This window comes from Panthera pardus, unplaced genomic scaffold (genome assembly GCF_024362965.1).
Source record: "Panthera pardus isolate Hobbes unplaced genomic scaffold, ASM2436296v1 HiC_scaffold_26, whole genome shotgun sequence".
NCBI lineage: Eukaryota > Metazoa > Chordata > Mammalia > Carnivora > Felidae > Panthera > Panthera pardus.
In genome coordinates, this window is record NW_026526832.1 from 16,502,608 (window position 1) to 16,521,774 (window position 19,167).

At 36.5% G+C, this 19,167-nt stretch overlaps 1 protein-coding gene across 4 annotated transcripts in view; it reads right to left on the reverse strand.

The window, feature by feature from the left end:
- The window catches only part of LCLAT1 (lysocardiolipin acyltransferase 1), a 181,177-nt gene that overhangs the window by 67,471 nt on the left and 94,539 nt on the right, over positions 1-19,167 (reverse strand). For all 4 annotated transcript variants that reach the window (XM_019448273.2, XM_019448281.2, XM_019448294.2 and 1 more), the window contains exons 4-5: positions 7,383-7,529; positions 1,487-1,603 (exon numbers count right to left, since the gene is read on the reverse strand). In XM_019448273.2, coding sequence (XP_019303818.1) covers positions 1,487-1,603; positions 7,383-7,529 — 264 coding nt within the window. The remainder of the gene's footprint in view (positions 1-1,486; positions 1,604-7,382; positions 7,530-19,167) is intronic.

Genomic DNA, 19,167 nt, shown 5'->3' on the forward strand with positions numbered 1-19,167 from the left:
CTTCAAAGAAATCATTAAATACTATAAGCTATCAGATTAGTAAGGACATAAAAAACACATTATTGAATAAGAAGGGTGAGCCTAAGCTGGATGCCACAGTTAAGTGGTACCACATATTAAAACAAAAACACACAAAAAACCATCGCCACTTTAATGTCTTGGTGCCTCCCTGTCCCATTCCATAGGCAGGAAAAACTGTGTTCTCCAGGAGCTTCACTGGGTAGAGGGACACTTGCTATTCATATACAATATGGCCATCAAGCCCACAAGTCCATTTCACATTAGCTATGACCATAGAATTTCAAGAGCAAGCCAAACTAATAGGAACAACATTTTTGGTTTACTATCACAATGTAGTTTTGGATTGACTATACGTTTTTTTAAATCATGAGTATTTACTTGGAAAGATGCTTCAGCCTGGCAGAGTTCATTAAGATTATACTTTGTACCTTAAAGCACATTAAACCCTAAAGGAACAACAATGATGCCATTAGGGAAAGATAAAATAACTTTATACCTTTGCTTGTATGATGGTTCAACATCTTTCATGTTAATCCACAAGCAGTTTTATGACAATGTAGCAATTATCAGATGAAGGTGATAATTTGTCACAGATGCCATCATCGTACAATATGGCTTGGTAGAAATCAGAGTGGAGAGCAGAAACACGTAAACAAGATTTTTCTTCTAGGTGTCTGTGGGCTTCAAATCATTCTTGTAAAATCAGTAACACGTCAGCACGTTTCTGGATAGTTCCATTTCCATATACTTTCATAAATGTTATGTGTCTCTACACATGTATGTATCCATATACAAACATATAAACATGCAGCAATAAGATGTACAATTGGCTTTTATATAACAAATATAAAAATGTAAGCATTTAAATGGATGTGATATCATCAATGGAATCACCTTGTCCTGATATGCCCTTCAACAGACACAACTCTTGAGGAAGTGTGAGGTAGAATTATGAGCTACAAAGTAGGAAGCAGAAGAATGAGGTTCTATCCCTGACTATAGAAATTTCCTAACCACCTGGAGGTCAGTTCAACTTAACTATAAAATGGAGGATGCAGTCAGTACTTGCCTTCCTACCAACCAGAATCATTTGTTGGAATGAGCGGAATAATGAATGCAAAAATACTTTATAAGGTATAAAGAACAATAGTGTAAGTGTTAAGATACTTTCAAGGTAGTTTTGCTACTTTGAGAAAAATTTAAAAAGAGAATGATAGTCTACTTGTATTATTTTCTGTTATTCCAAGAGAAGGAAACATTTTTTATAAGGCTATCTTTGATATTTGATAAAGAATACATACTAAGACATTTTAGTGCATGGGGTCAATTTAGTATAAATGTGACAGTATCTTATACCTTGAGAAGAAAATATGAAAAAGTGCTTTGTAAATTCTAAAGGGCTACATACAAAGTTCAATAACCATTGCCACTTAACATAAAAACACAGCCTTTTGATGGTGCTTACCTTCTCTTAGGCGGTCTACGACAAAAGTGAAGCCTGTAGTTCTTGGGTGTAAGACATATTCATATTTCTGAAGCCCATTCTTTTCAGCAAAATCATTACTTCGAGCTTTGCTGTTTTCTAAACAAAACAACAAACTGTTAGAAGCCATAAAATAAAGGAAGAGAAGTGAGATAAGGAACCCCTGAAGGATTTCTTTGATGAAATGGCAGTTATTCCATCTGTAAATACTGAATATGGCATATTGAGTCAAATGAGAAGATACAAACACTGCAGTCCCTAACAAAGATCCTAGAGTTTGGGGAATTTTGAAATTTTTATAATAAGGTATTAAATAGGACTTGTTAGAATGTTTCCTGAAATTCATATCAAAATCTTTAAAATTCTTAAAGGGATTTCATAAAATAGTCAACATACAATGAAAGCTGAGGTACAAATAAAATACTAACAAACCAAAATTTTCATAAAATAGTCCTTACATAACAAAAACTGAAATACCAAAAGAGGTTAATAAAACTAAAATACTTTAAATAAACATAAGGACCTCTACACTCAGAAAAAAACAAGTAGTCAATATGCCAAATATATCAAATCAACATTTTTTTAGCCCAGTAATTTAGGGCTTCAATGCAAAGTGAAATCTCTGCCCTGCTCAGGCATAGAGCATGCTAATATTACTAACCAAAACCTCTCCCCAACAGAATGGGCACATGATTAGCACATCGTGTACAAACATCTGAACATGGTTTGGCTGAATATAGTTACAGAGTCAAGTATATGTTCCAGTTGTTGGCAAAAGTTGCTTTTTCCATTCCATGAGGTAACTTTATAAGTTCCAAGAAGAACCAAACCCATTATTCAGCAAATATATTTGGAAAAAGTAGTGTTCAGAAATTTGGCCTCAACTGCTGGGAGAGATCATGAAATACCTTCTGATGACAGCAGATGTTAGAATCCGCAACTCTCAGCTGCATCCTAAAATTTATAGACTATTCCAAGTCACAAGAAAAAAAACTTTATATAAACCCAACCCTCCTCGGAATAAATTTAAGATCACGGAGTCCTCAAACCTCAAAAAACCATAGATGAATTCTTCAACATGACAATATTCAAAGAATACCCCTTTAAAGATGTTAACACTATTTTATAGTTGAAGAATCGAGTCAAAGAACTAATACCCATAGTCCCTAGCAAGACAAAAGTACAGGCTGGAAACATGAAAAGGAGTAAGCTCTTCTCACGTTCATTTGAGAATATCCTGGGTATGGGACTCCAAAATAGTTTTTGATAGACAGCCAGGGGGCCCTTCCATGGAATGAAGAATCCCAGGGACACTACAAAGATGAGTAGTTAACTACTCTTCAGTTTCCTCTTCTGGTGCATCACAGACTCTGGGGATCGGAACTCTGTCGTAGAATGGGAACACAAGTAGTTCTAAAAATGTAAGGTCACAACGTGGGGCAGTAGAGATAATCAGAGACACAAAGAGATTAGAGATGCAGATTTTTCCTTCCATCCCACTTCATCTACCCAACCCCGGACTCTGATTATTAGTAAGCATACCAGCCTCCCTCTTTCTGACCACAGCCTCCTGTCTCGTCAGCTCACTGCTGGTAACACTCCAGCCAGCCCTTCTTACTCCTTACACTTGGAGTTGACTACTGGCCACTCTGCATTCTCAAACCAGCCAGGCATGTTTCTACTTCAGGGTCTGTTCAGGTATTCCTTTCCCTGCCTGGAATGCCTTCCAGATACCTGCAAGGTTTTCTGCTTCATTCAATTAGTCTCTACTTTAAGAGAAATTTAACGGGCTTCTTTTGACAAACTTCTATAAAAGAGTACTCTATACCCTATCTATTCCTCTCCCTGTCCTTATCTTGCTTTATTTCTCTGCACAGCATTTATGAAGACTTGACATGTTTTTATTAACTGATTGGTTTTTTATTCTATCTTTCCTCATAGAATGTAAGCCTCATGAAAGTAGGGACTTTGTTTTGTGTATAAAACTTCATGTACTCACATTTCTTAAATGAAGAAATTCTATGTACAAAGTGTTTAATTACATGAAGTATTATAATTGTTAAAACCCAGAAAAGCTTTTTTTTTTCCCCAAATCACAGACACAGAACTCAAAATTACAGTATACCAGCTGTTATGGTTAATTTTATTTATCAAAGTGGCATAGCCAGGTTACCCGGACAGTTGGTCAAATATTATTCTAGATGTTTCTGTGAAGGTATTTTTCACTGAGATTAATATTTAAATCAGAAGACTTTGCATAAACAGATTACTCTCCATAATATGGGTGAGCCATATCCAATCACTTACAGGCCTGAATAGAAAATGACTAACCTCCTCAAGCAAAAAAGAGGTCTGTCAGCAGACTGCCTCTGGACTTGAACTGCAGCTCCTCTCTGGGTCTCCAGACTAACTTACCCTGTAGATTTTTGACTCGATAAACCTCCACTACCATGTAAGTCAGTTCCTTAAAATAAAGTCCCAATTCCCATCAAAACTTCTTTCCATCTCACTCTCTCGCTCTACACACACACACACACACACCCTGTTGGTTCTGTTTTTCTGGACCCCAACTAATAAACCAATATAAAACTCCCCAACCTTTAAAACACATGTTTTGAAAGAATAAATAATGAAAGGAGAGATAATACCACATTAAGTGCAAAGAAAAGTGTAATTCCAGTTTCACCATTATTCAAAATTATATGTGTGTACATATGCACATATACATGTGTATGTGTGTGTGACCAAATGACCAAAGCAATGGACCAAAATTACAATGGTATTTGTTTGTGGGCAGTGGGATTATAATTCTTGTGCTCTCTTCTGTTTCTAAATTTCCCCAAATTCACATCTATCACTTCCATACGCAAGAAAAAAGTTACAACCAATAACATATAAAGATAAAATATATGTAAAGTTACATTTAAAAACACTAATTTGAAAATGTTGCAAGCCAGTTGGACTCTGAACTTAAGGTTATAAAACATTCCCTTCAGGCTTAAAAAAAAAAAAAACAAGTTTCAAGTTAACTGTGGTAACTAAAAACACCCTTGAATTAACAGACACTTTTTCAAAGACAATCATTATCTTAACTCAAAACTACATGTATAACCCTGTTAAAAAAAACTTCTGAAAGCTTCAGGACCTGTTTTTTCTAGCTTTTGTAAGCTGGCCTTAAAAAATGTAAATATCATTTTAACTTAAAAAATATACAACCACAACATGTAATGGTGAGCAGAACCCTGAAAATAAGCAACTAGATGTTAAGTTCATCACATAAAAGAGACAGCTGAGAACAAATACAGACTGAAAAAAGTTTTAAATATATACTTCATAGGCTCTGAAGATCTAACATATAAGCATTTTAACACTAATATACCATAAAGTCACACCAATCCAGAAGCTTTTTTTCCTTTAGCTTTTAATGACTAAGTAACTTCTAAAGCTGCCATTCTTTAATGTACATTTTGGCATTTGCAAATATAAACCAATCTATCACTTCAGTAAATTACCTTTTATAATATGGCTGATATTTCAACACCCAAATATATTCTACATTCTTTTTTTTAAAGTTTATTTATTTTGAAAGAGAGAGAGAGAGCAAGCATGAGCGAAGGAGGGGCAGAGAGAGAGGAGAGGAGAATCCCAAGCAGGTTCCACGCTGGCAGTGCAAAGCCCGATGTGGGGCTCTATCTCACAAACCGTGAGATCATGACCTGAGCCGAGAGAGTTGGATGCTTAACTGACTGAGCCACCCAGGCACCCCAAAGTATTACATTCTTAACTATTATAAGATTTAAATATGGCTATGTGTCCATGGTAATTTCCTAATGATAGTTCAGTTCTGGGAATCAATTAATCTACAAGCTACAATACATTTTCAAGCTTCAATGATATGTATCCAATATTATCCTCAGTATTATTCTCTGTGATCCAACTACTTTTAGAATTTTAACTATAAAAATCAAACCTATATAGTAAGCATATATTAGTACATTAGTACATAATACTACTGAATAAAAATTGCCATGGTTCACTTAGCTCCATCCAAACAGGTAAGTCCAAGATCTCTTCCGTGATATCAACGGTGAATGTTTCCCAAAATATCTGAATTTTCCTCATTAACATATTATGGCTTAGTCACCCATTCACTTAAATAGTTGTATAAAATATATTTTTCATCTTGAACTCTCTTTGTAGGTACCAGGTTCCACAAATTATTATGTCCACATAATGAATTAGTATGTTCATTTACATCTTCTCCCCTCTTAAGCTCTAAAAGTTGCCCTGAGTTCTCAGTAGCTCTTGAGTTGCCTCGATCTGGTCTTGAAGATTTGGAAGACAAGTTCATGTTCTGTCTCTCCATACTATTTGTGACTTTTAGACTTTAGTTTGTCTTCTCTCGTACAGCAGACCTTCATTGACTGGATCCTTCCCAAATTCTACTGTATCTTTCTTGAAGTAGCCAGGTTATTAACAGCTTTAAAATTTTGCTCTTTTGAGTCGGATTCTATAGAACTGCTTCCTGTCCAAGCTTACCCACCCTGCCAATATTCAACCACAACAGTTCTTCTGTCTTAAATGCTAGACTGCAGTAGGTGGCTTCATCTGCAAAAATGATCTGTGACTTAAAAAGTGTGAGAACCACTGATCTGGAAGAATAAAAGACTATTTTGGTTTTAATCTTGTAAAGAATTCCTTGAGATCCACTGGTATTCTTGGCCCATGCATATAGTTTAATAACTGGGAAGGCACAAAAGTCCTAAATATATCCTCCTGTGTCCCCTCCACAAATCTGTGGTAGCTGAATTTTCTTGAGGACAGGACAAAGCCTTTCCTGCTTATAGTAGGGATAAAGCTTTAAAATATCCAGAGAAAGGGGCACCTGGGTGGCTCAGTCAGTTAGGTGTCCAACTTCGGCTCAGGTCATGATCTCACAGTTTGTGAGTTCAAGCCCCGTGCCAGACTCTGTGCTGACAGCTCAGAACCTGGAGCCTGCTTCGGATTCTGTGTCTCCTTCTCTCTCTGCCCCGCCCATGCTCACGCTCTGTCTCTCTCTCTCTCTCTCTCTCTCTCTCTCTCTCCCCCCCGCCCCAAAAATAAACATTATAAAAAATTTTTAAGAAATACCCAGAAAAAGGCAACATAATGACTTAAATCAACAATAAATGAATGGGTTACATCATATGTTTTTCTTAGGAAAAAAAGTTGAGAAAGAAGGGCTTGATGGATAAATATATGTATCTTGAAAGAGGACAGAGAATATATAGAACAGGAAGGGGATTTTAAAATTTGCCTTTATTCTTAACATTTCATTGGCTATTTGGGTTTGTGTGTGTGTGTGTGTGTGTGTGTGTGTACAGTGGTTCCATACAAACCATATACAATTATATAAAAAGCTGATACATGATATATATAGTGAGACTTAAAACATAAAGCTTGGGGCACCTGGGTTGCTTAAGTGTCTGACTCTTGATTTCAGCTCAGGTCATCCCAGAGTCTTGAGATCGAGCCCCACACTGGGCTCCACACTAAGTGTAGAGACTGCTTAAAATGCTCTCTCTCTCTTTGCCTCTGACCCTCTCCCCTACTCACGCTCTAAAATAAATACTGTAATTAAAAATAAAATAAAAATATAAAGCTCTAGGATGGCAAGTAGGAACAGTAATGGCCTCTTGAAGTTGCCCATCATAGATTCTATGGTCTGGAAACCAGGAATTCTAGGTTCTGACGTGCTACTGATGAACTGAGTGAGTGATCTTAGTGGCAGGCCATTAATCTTAGTTCAGTTGCTTCATGTGAGGAATAAGTTTAGACTAAATGATTTCTAAGTTCCTTCATGTTTTAAAATTCTGTGATCTAATCCTAGGTTACCTACCTGTGAGATCAGTCCCTTCTGGGAATATGAGGAGTTGAAGTGGTTCATGGATGTCACAAAAATAATCAATCATGTCTTCAAAATGGCTCTTGTCATCCTTCCATTTCCTATGAATGAAGATATAGGCAGCAGCCTGCATGGCCCAACCTAGAATCAATTTAACAAGTATTTACATATAATTTTATTACCAATATCCACATAGTATTGAGTATTTCAATTTTTTTTTTTTTTTTACTATGGATTAGTTACTATCCTAATCACCTCACGATATACCTTGGGTTAAATAACACCTATACCAGAGAATAGTCTTAAAGGGTTTGCAAAATTCTCAAAAACTTTTTTTCAAGCCAAGCCTAGCTATTAAAATAGCAAGGAAAAAAACTTTCCTAATATTTACCAGTAAACCATCCAAAGTTTTAACAATCCTAACCAGACATTTTAACCAAGGTACCTACAAGAGATATACAACAATATGTTATTAGGCTTATAAAACAGTAAGCAAAGGATTGTTCTCAAGTCATGTATACAAGCATTCTCTTTCATATTTCCCATTCTGTACCAGTCAATCTCTAAATTCAACTATTTTCAATGCTGGCCACTTCTTTAGATTTTATTGAAAAGACAAAATGTGTAATGGGTACTAAACACACTAACCAGAATATACACTGTGATCACAATCCCTTTACACTTAGGGCGAATCAACCTTGCTACCAAAGAGGCAGCCAGCCTTGGACGAGCCATGTTTTACCTAACCAGCCATCCCTTCCTGGCCAGAAATGACTAAAAGTAGTGTGGTAAATAGCTGACTTAAGGCAGCCAATCTATAGCCTGTTCAATAGTCTATGAAGCACGAAACACTTGGCCCAAACACAGTAACTCTCGTGGCCAATCAAATGTTCTCTCTCAGAATTTTACCTGAGACCATGGAGAAAAAGCACTGGCAATATAAAGGTAAATGGATGGATAAAAAAGCAGATACTATGACAGTAGCAGCTGAGGGAAAATAAACATTGCACACTGTAGTACAGATCTAAAAATCTTGCTGAAGTGCCTAAAGTTGATTGTAATCCAGAGCAGAAGACAGTTTTAGTCTCCACAAACTGGCCAGTCTATGGATCCGCCTCTCGGGTGTCCGTAAGAGTCCATCTCCCTTACAGCCACGTGTATCTTTGCAGTAAGTGGTAGTTCCTTGCAAACAAAGAACACGACTAAAACGATAGTTTTAAAACGTCATTTGGTAAAGACAGTGGCACCCTGGGAATATATAAAAGGATCATTAAGTCATTTGTTAATGATTTTAAAAACCATAAGACTCTTTGGTTTGAATAAGTCCGAGCTAGAATACTGGAGTCTACAAATGCAAATGAACACACACCCAACAACCCACTTCAGCGTAGGTCTTGCTGCTGTACTCCCAATTATTAGTCACGCACTGTACTCTCAGTCATATCCATCAGTACTGGACTTGATCCCATCATCTCTCCTCCTTCACCCGAGGACACCGAGGCCCACAGTGTAGCACCTTTCGGCAGTGTAGCTCTGGAGTAAGATTGCCTGGGTTAGAACCATAGCTCTACCACAAAAGAGCTGTTCAGTCTTTGTCCCTCACCGACCCCAAATGTCAAAATGAGCATAATGCCGTGATAGTATGTACCGAATAGGGATTGTTGTAAGAACTAAGACTTATCACAAACTGCCAATAAATAATAGCTATTATCATTATTGTGATTAAGAAGTTATAATAATACTAAGAATATTATATCAAGGAACATAAAAATGTAACAAGTTCCTATTCACAATATCAAAACAAAAATGCTTTAACGGTCAGTTATATGAATATGCCACAACTTATACTCTTGAGGGAGAGATTTCTTAGCTATTAGGAATAAAGTTAATATGGATATTCTTGTATCTTCTGTCAAATGCAAGCACTAAGTTCTATAGAGTTGAGTACTCAGGAGTGAAGCAGCTTCATCACAGGATTTACGTATGCCCAGCGTCAGTAGACAGCATGTTTTCGAAGTGATTGTACCAACTGACACTCCTACGGCAACGTATGAGCGCTCTACCTGCTCTATTAATGGCCTCAGCAACTCTAGGTCTTATAGGTCCTTTTAATTTTAGCCCTTCTAATCCAGGTACAGTGGTTTGAGCTTGAATTTCTCTTATGATTAATGACAGTAACAGCCTTTTCATATGCAAGTCTTCGATGTCTTTGTGAAGCGCTTCTCCAAACTTTTTGCACACACATACACAGTAAATCTATATAACTCTAGGTTGCAAAGATACAATATGCCAAATATCATCCCTCAATCTGTAGCTTGCATTTTCTCTCCCTTAACGGTGTCTTGTTATGCACTAACATCTAACACTAATGAAGCCCAATTTACAAATCTTTTCCTTGTGGCTGGTGCTTGTAGTGCATCATTTAAGAAATTTTTGCCTGCTCCAAAGTTAAGAAGACATTATTCCATGTATTCTTCTAGAAGCTCTACTGTTTTAACTTTCACATTTTGGTTTATAATCCATCTCAAATGAATTTTTATATATCATGTGAAGTAGCAGCATAGGTCCTATTTTCCATATGGATATTCAAATGACAAGTATTGAAAGGACCATGAGATCATTAAATAATAAAATATTTAAAAAGCATTACACAATAAATGAAAACCTATTACTATAAAAAAAGTATCAAACAAGATAAAAGTATATAGATTCAAACAAGAAATATGTCTTTATTACCACATCTTTCAACCCTGGTCCACCTGTCATAATTTGTTTTATAATCACAGCTAATAGTTTGATGTGACTTATTCTACATTTAAAAAATTCATTACATGTGTGATTGGGGTTTTAAAAAAACACTTAAGAGTCATACCTTGTATACTGTTCTGTGATTTCCTTTTTTTCATTTAACGTGTCTATACATATGGATCTACTTCATTTTTTAATACCTGCACTGTATTCTTTACTAGTGTTTCTCAAACCAGTTTTAATTTTAATTCCTTAACCATTATTGACTAACAGTTTCGTAAAATACAATAAAATGAATTACTAGGGCAATGATCACACACTTGGAAGTTATAACAATGTCACGACACTCTAAAAATTCCCACCTACTATTCTTCCCTGTTTATGTCCTTACCTCATAGTGGACCAGCCAGAGTTTGCTAACAGTCACTGTTACAAGAATCACACTTTAAGTAACACTGTTCTGTGCAGATATACCATGATCTGCTAACCTATTAGCATTTAGGATATACCCAATCTGAGAATCTGTCTTTACTAGAAAAGTTTACTCCATTCACATTTATTAGGGGAACTGCTGTTTCTTTTCCTGACATTTATGTTTCATGTGTGTTGGACTTTGATTTCTCACCCACCTCTCTCCCCTTTTCTGTCTTTAGCTGAAATTACTAAGTTTTCTCAGCCTCCTTTCTTTGTTCTCTGATGCAGAGGTCAGCAAATTATGGACCAAATCCAGCCCACTGTCTTTGAATGGCACACAATCCAAGAATATTTTAGAAGATACGAAAAATACATCAAATTCAAATTTCACATTAATGAACAAAGTTTGATTGGAGCTCAGCCATACCCATTTATTTATATAGATTATCCATGGCTGCTTCTGTGCTGCAGGGGCTGAGTCAAACAGGTGCAGCAGAGACAGTACTGCCCACAATGCCTGAAATATTTTACTATCTAGCCCTTTATGAAACAGTTTGCTAACTCCTACTCCAGTGATTTGGAAACTGCATACTCTATTTTCTTCTTTTAATGGTCATCAAAGTTTTTTCAACTTTCTATTTTTGACAAACATTTAAACTTCTATAATTATATCAACATTGAGTCAGACAATAATGCTCTCCAAACAAAAAAGTATGTTTTCCTCTTGTCCCTTTTCCAAAATTTGTATAAATCATCTACTAGTTCTCCAAAGTTGCTATTACTAACACATTCCTTATGCTTCACAGAAACAATTTTTTTTTTCATGGAAACAATTTTAATTACTTAGACCTGATTCAAGTTCACTGGCTTCCCTGCTTATCACTGGTTCTTTTATCTTATGTCCTTTTTAGTCCTCCTGAAGGAATTTCTTTCAATAAATGTTTGACTCTTTGCATTCCTAAAATGTATTTATTTGTCCTCAACTTTTTGGAGGGTAGTTTCGCTAAACACAAAACTTGAAATTCCAAATCATTTTCCCCTGAGAATTTTAAAGCTTTTTTCCCCACACTCTTCCATCATCTAATATGGCTTGTGAGAAACTGGACATCAATCTGATTTGTGGAGATAACCAAATTTTCCCCTCTGGAAGCTTTCATGATTTCCTCTTTATTCTTAGTTTTATGAAATGTGACCTGTATGAGTCTAGGTGAGGCATATTTTCATTAGTGTCTGCCCAGCAGTCGTTACATTCCTCCAATATGAGTCTTTAACACTGGGACTGTTCTTTTAGGTATTTAAGAAAATACACTTTCTCCTCTTCATTCTCTCAAACTTTCTCTCTGGAACTTCTGTTAGCTAGATGTTAACTTCTGGACTCATCTTCTCCTACTTTTCATCTCCTTTCAATTGACATTGTGCTCAAGGAAAATCCAATCCATTGGTTTCATCATCTACCTTACTAGTCTGATTTTATCTGGCCTACTTACTGAGTTTATTTCAGCAATTGCCTCTTTAATTTTTAAGACTTACAGTTGGTTCTTTCTATAGCAGCCAATTATTATGGACAAACAGCAAAATATAGAAGCTATGACAAATAAGAGTAATAATTTTAATAAAACTGCTCAGTGAATGATTGCCATGTGCCCAATATTATTCTAAGCTGAATTGTTAATTCTCAAGACAACCCTATGAATTAGGCAAAATTATTATCCTATTTTATGGATAAGGAAACTGAGGCATACTGAAACTCAAAGAGCTAATCAGTGGTTAAAACCAAGTTTCAGACAGAGACAATCTGGCTCCATAGCTGATGTTTTCAACCAATGTGCTAAACAGTCTCTCTGCAATATATACTTAAATCTCTTTAAAGGTATTAGGTAAATAAACATAGTTTAAGTTCTTCTAGGAGAATTATATATTCCTCAGAGGTTAGACTTCCCATTTTTTTTTTTTTAGTACTAGACTCTCTTTAACACTGTGCATTTTCCTCAAATTTCAATTCTAAACTGTCTTCAAATTTATAAAGGATGTTCTAGACTGAATGATACTGACAGGTAAAATGTATTTCTCCAAACCAAGTGAGAATATCTGTTGCTCCCTTGGGGAAAGGGAGCTGTAGCAAGACTTCTGGGGCTGTGCCATGAAACTTGTCTGATGGCCTGTATATGTCTCAGAAATCCCAGAAAGGGAAGTAAAATGGATGCATCAGTCAGGTTCTTGTACCTTTCTCCTCTAAAGATGGGATTATTCTTCTCCTTTGCGCCTTCGCCTTCTCAAATCCATTTGTACATCACTAATGCTTCTCAATTTTTTCTACTCCCTTAAGCTTGAACGTTTTTCTCCCTTTCATAAGAATCACAGGAACAATCTTGTGAATTTTTTCCCCCCATGTCATTGCCATCAATGTATACTTTGTGTTTAAAGCAATATCCACAGTTTTAACATTCTGGAGATCCTCAAACATACATTTTTATGACATTTACTTCACACGTCTATGGCTGGATAAATAACAGTACAATTGATCGTGTCATCTGGAATTAGTCTGTATTACTTGTTTTTTTCATACTTTTCCACTGGAGGGCATTCCATCCATCACCTGAATTTCTCAGACAAGGATTGGGAGTCTGGCAGGTTTATAAAGACAGATTTTGTGCATGCTGGCATGGCTCCTTCTGTCTTCCTTCTAAAACCCCATTTATGTTATCAGCATTGCCTTCTCTTTCTCAAAGCAGACAAGAGTAATCCCCAAGCATACTCTATTGTCAAAAACCACTGTATAATTTTAGAAACTGGTTTTCCTTGGCTTAAATTTTCTTTTATCAAATTTCAGAGTTGTATTAAAAAAAAAATGAATTGAGTGGATTTTTAACATCATGCACTCTTTCTGATTAAAAAAAAGCTCTTTACACATTTTTTTTTCCTTTTTTCCACTTCAATGCGGATACAGTTAAGGGAATCATAAAAACATCTGCACTACTCACCTAGTCCTATGAAAACTGAACTTCAAAGATAAATTAATCTGATGTATCACTGTTGTCCATGTATTCATTAATTCATTATGGTTATCTACTATGAGACTATAAATGTGACACCAAAAACAACATGGAAGAGACAAATTGTTCTCTTCATTACATCTTCAATCCTAGGGGAATGTTATCCACAGGCATCTAATAAATGAGAATGAGTGATATAAACAGATGCAAATTTTTGTATAAACTTATATCACAACAGTCATGAGCAAATACTGTATTTACTGAAGGTGCAGTTATGCACAATGATAATTTACATATAAATCCAGAACAAGTAATTATTTCTCAGAATTTCAACTTTGGTCAGGGTGTTAAATGCTACACAAAGTTAGGGAAGCCCTATCTTCTTTGAACTCAACATTTTATATTAGGTAATGCTGTCTACATCCCTCTCATAAGCTGCTTAACTTGCAAGATAAAAACCAGCCTTACTGCAAATTTCACAGACTCCACAAAGAGATTAACCTATCTACCTGCAGAGAGTAGGATGTCGTGCTTGACACTAAGGAAACACCTACTGATGGCTTTTGGTTGGCGAGATAAGGCTCCTTGCTTATAATTTGTGGGTTCACACTAGTGTGGGACTAAAATCTGTCTTTCATACTGGGCAAGATTTCCCATTTAATCAATTTCCTAGATGAACTGACATCTAAGAAGCCCACTGCTGTGCAAAATGAATTCCTAAGTGAAGCACATTACTAGTTCTGTACACTGAGAAGAACAACTAGCATGTGATAGGCAGAATAATGTCCCCACAAAATAGGTCTATCCTCATTCCCAGACCTGTGAGTATGTGACATGGCAAAAAAGAATCAGCTGAACTTACGACAGGAAGATTATCCTGGATTAGCCTACTGGACCCAATGCAATCAGAGGGGTCCTTAAAAGTGGGAGAGGGAAGCAGGAAAAGACTCATGTAAGCGAGAGGGATGCGACCAGTCTTTATTGGCTTTAAAGGTGGAGAAAGGAGGCCAAGTGCAAGGGACTAAGTGTCCAATTAAAGCTGGAAAAATCAAGGAAACCGATTCTATACAAAAGCCTACAGAAAGAAACCAGTCCTGCCAATGCCTTGATTTTAGCCCAAAAAGAGTCACCTCAGACTGGTAACCTCCATAACTGTGAGATGATAAATGTGTGTTGTTTAAGCCACTCTACTCACAGTACAAGCACTAATAGGAAACTAATACAGAGCACAATCAGGGCCAAGATCTCAGTTTCTAATAGCATTCATTAAGAAATGGAACTAGGATTCCTTAGAGAAATGTGGAGTCCAGGGCTGGGGAGGGAAAATACAAAAATCTTATACCACTAGAAAGTGAAAAGTTAAAAAAAGGTTTAAAAAAAAAAAAAAAAAAAAAAAAAAGATGGAGGCCCAAAAAGACACAAACGCCAACCTCCAAGATATTCCACTGGACAAAGCCATACAATGTCAGCACTGTAATAAATAATACGAAATTATAACCCAAAGGAAAAAATATCAACAAGTTCATATTGGTATAATTAAATGACTGAATAAATAAATAAATGAGAAGGGACAAATCTTCCTTACAGAATTACAAATAAAATATGTAGACACTCCTCACTGCAGGAGGTAAAGTTCAATACCCACACCCTCCCAGCCCTTGTACGTGGGCTGCTGTTAGTGAATAAACATATATAAAAAGGGGGAGAAAACAGAAACTTTATGGTGGAGAAACCTGGCAGGCACCACCTTAAGACAAATGATTACAATTAACAGCACCAGTGATAAGCCATGTGGATATCATGGACCTCCCTGCTAAAATGAGAAGAGCACTTTATCTCCATGGTGCTTTTCCCTCTAACCCATAGCCCCCATCTAATCATGAGAAGATATACAAACTCAAATTGAAGAACATTCTACAAAGTATCCAACCAGTACTTGTCAAAAGCACCAAAACAAAGAGAGACTGCCACTGAATGGAGACTAAGGAAACATGGTGACCAGAAGAAAGGACAGGATCCTCAACTGGCTCCTGGCACAGAAAAAGGACATCTGAAATCCGAATGAGATCTGTAGTTAATGGGATTGTACCCTCTTCTTTTGATACATGTCCTAAAGAAGCTAGGTGAAGAGAAACATTTTTTGTACTATCTTTGCAAGTTTTCTATAAATCTAAAATTATTCCATATAAAAAGGTGTTTAAGAATCAGCTATTAGTTGATCCAAATTTTTGCTTGATTAAAAATATATATATAAATAACCACTGCTTTGCATTCTAAACTCAGAGACCTTAATATTCTTACTTGGGATTCATTTACCATTTACTTGACTATAATAGTTAAAAGATTATCAGTAACAACATTTCTAAGATATAGTTTTGGCATTATTTGTACCGTGGAGGAACATTTCTAATTCTTGGCTACATCATATGTCCCTGCCTGGTGTTCATTACACAATGGTGTAACACTCAGAAATATCTGACTGCAAGCACAAGGAAAATGTTTTCTGTAAGATTTATGATAAGGAATAAGAAAAAAAACCCACAATTTTTTTGAAACTCCTCTAATAATGACATATATAATAAATCTAACAGCCAATTCGTTTTTTCCTCAGTATTGCAATGCTGCCTTTCTCATAATAAAAAATAAAATAAATAAAATTTCAATTTAGAGAGCCCTCTCTTAGACACAAGTGAAAGGACAGCTGAAGGCAGTGCAGTCCAGTTCTCTATTGACATTAAGGTCAGGGTCCATGGGGTCCACTGGGGCCATCTCTCCTATCTTTTTACTATTATTATAAAGTACTCTTTTCAAAGTTGGCTCAAACTGATCACTGAAAGATTTATTTTGTTTGTGCTTCTCCACTAAATGCAAAACAGACACAAGACCCTAAAGCTCCCCCCTAATTCTTTCACTGCTCTCTCCTAAAAATCACCCTGTCATAAAAGCATTCTTTTTAGGTAATTTTTAGAATCTACTTATTAATTTAAGCAAAGGAATCCCTTCATTTTCAGTAGGCATAGGGGTACTGAAAAGCCTAGAATCGAAACACGCTTCATAAGCTCATATTTATTTGGGAGGCCAAGCAGCCTGAAGCAATGCAAATCTGACTGGGGTATCAGAGATGGTTCACATCTCTAATTGGGATATCCAACTGAGGTAACCAATTGTATTAACTTCAGTAAGTGATTGCTTGGATGGCCTTAAAGCCCAGAGCAGTTTCTCCCACCCCAAAGAAACTGTAAACTTCCATACAGCTCAGGCTTTAAGTTTTGTTAAGGAGTAAACTAACAAATTCAAAAGCTTCATTTAAATTACTTAGATCTCAAGACAATCCTAAAGAGTTACTTAGTTTTCAGTATAATCCTAGAAAGAAGTATAATCCTGGTATATAGCCTGGCACATGACTTAACTGAACTGAACCTTTGTTCCCAATGGGTTTCCCTCCCTCCCTGACCACCCCTCGCCCCCGCCAAAAAAAGGCATCAAAACTCATCTCAGCCAAGTAACTCTGGCAACTGAAACTATAAAATCAACAATTACAAGAACTCATTTTGCAACTAGAATTGCTAAGATGAAACTGATCTTTGCTTTGTATCTGAAAAGACACAGATCTGAATGTGATATCTAGCCACAGAACTAAAAGGTTTAATATACTGCACTATATTTCATTTGATGGTTTTCATAAAGATTTTGATTCATGATAAGCACTGAATAAAATGTACTGAATGAGTAAATCAATCATTGGATATTTTTCTTTAGAGCGTGGTGAAATGGGGAAAGCAAAATTTTGGCCATGAATGACAGAATACTAATCTGGAAGTCATATAAACAATCTGGATTTATGTTTCTTACATAAAATAAAGCTGGCCCCAAGGCTGGTTCGGAGGCCAGGCTCTCGTTTTCTACTCCGCCATCCTCTTGGACACAAGACAGCTGCGGCAGCTCCAAGTATGATGTGCTCTAACAATAATGTCCCAAGTAGGAAAGAGGCAGCTCCATCCTCCCTTCATCAACTCTTGCCCTTTGATGAAGGAGGAAATCTGCCCTAGAGCCTCCTGACACACTCCCTCCCTTTTGTCTTGACACTGGCTATTAGGAGGCAGAGAAAGTATCAGGTATTTTCATCCTGTCATGAGATGTATACATTAATAATAATTAAAAAAAAAAACGGTTCACTGTCAAAAATGGTGAAACATCATCTTTGGCCTTTAGGTGTTTAGTAATAAATGCAACAACACAGGGAACAAGGCTGCTGCGAAATCTTCTATAATTTAGATACAAGAAGAAGCCAGACATTGATCAGTTTGTGGTTTAGCCATACAAAAGTTTGCTGTGAGAGTAACAGCTACAGTATAGGTATTAAGTAGCCAGGATTTGTGTAGTTAGTAACCAGGAACCCTTGACGAGAAGTCCCCTTTGAAGAAAGGGTCACAGAGGGAGCTTCAAATATGTTTGTGGAAGAGATTCCTTCCCGGAAGGCCAAACCAGTTGTTAGCCTGGATGATGAACACACTTATCTAAGGTAGGCGACAAAACTCATGTCTTGGTTGTACCAAAGAAACTAGTGGGGCTGGGATGTTAGTGACACCAAGTCTTGTGAGAGATTTCTCCAATTAGAAATCTATTCCTCTTCGAGTTGTGAAGTAGCACTATTTTTTTTCTAAGTATAGTTGACACACAGTGTTACATTAGTTTCACGGTGATTTGACAACTCTATATGTATGTCATGCTCAGCACAAGTACAGCTACCATCTGTCACCATACAATACTATTACAATACCACCGACTACTTTTACCTATCCTGTACTTTCCACCCCTGTGATTAGTCCATAACTGGAAACCCACACTTCCCAGTCCCTCCTTCACCCATTTTTACCCGATATCTACCATCCACATCTTGTCAACCACCAGTTCTATTTATGTGTCTGTTTCTACTTTTTTGTTTATCCATTTGTTTCATTTCTTAGATTCCATATATACGTGAAATCACGTGATATTTGTCTTTCTCTGACCTATTTCACTTAGCATTATACCCTCTAAATCCATCCATATTGTCACGAATGGCAAGATTTCATTCTTTTTTATGGCTAATGTTCCATTGTATACATACAACATCTTCATTCATCTATTGATGGGCAGTTGGGTTGCTTTCCTATCTTGGCTATTGTAAATAATTCTTCAAGAAACATAGGATTGTATATATCTTTTCAAATTAGTGCTTTTGGTTTCTTTGGGTAAATACCTAGTACTGGAATTACTGGATTATATTTCTATTTTTAATTTTGGGGGGAGGCCCCATATTGTTTTCCACAGCAGCTATACCAATTTGCATTTCCACCAACAGTGCCTTAGGGTTCCTTTTTATGGACACCCTTGACAACACTTGTTACTTCTGACCTCTTGGATACTAGCTATTATAATGGAAGGTGATACCTCACTGTGGTTTTGATTTGCATTTCCCTGATGATCAGTGATGTTGAGCATCTTCTCATGTGTCTGTTGGCCATCTATACGTCTTTTTTTTTTTTTTTTAAGTTTATTTTGAGAGAGAACACACGTTGAGTGGGAAAGGGACAGAGAGAGAAGGAGAAAGAGAATCCAAGCAGGCTCTACACTGTCAGCTT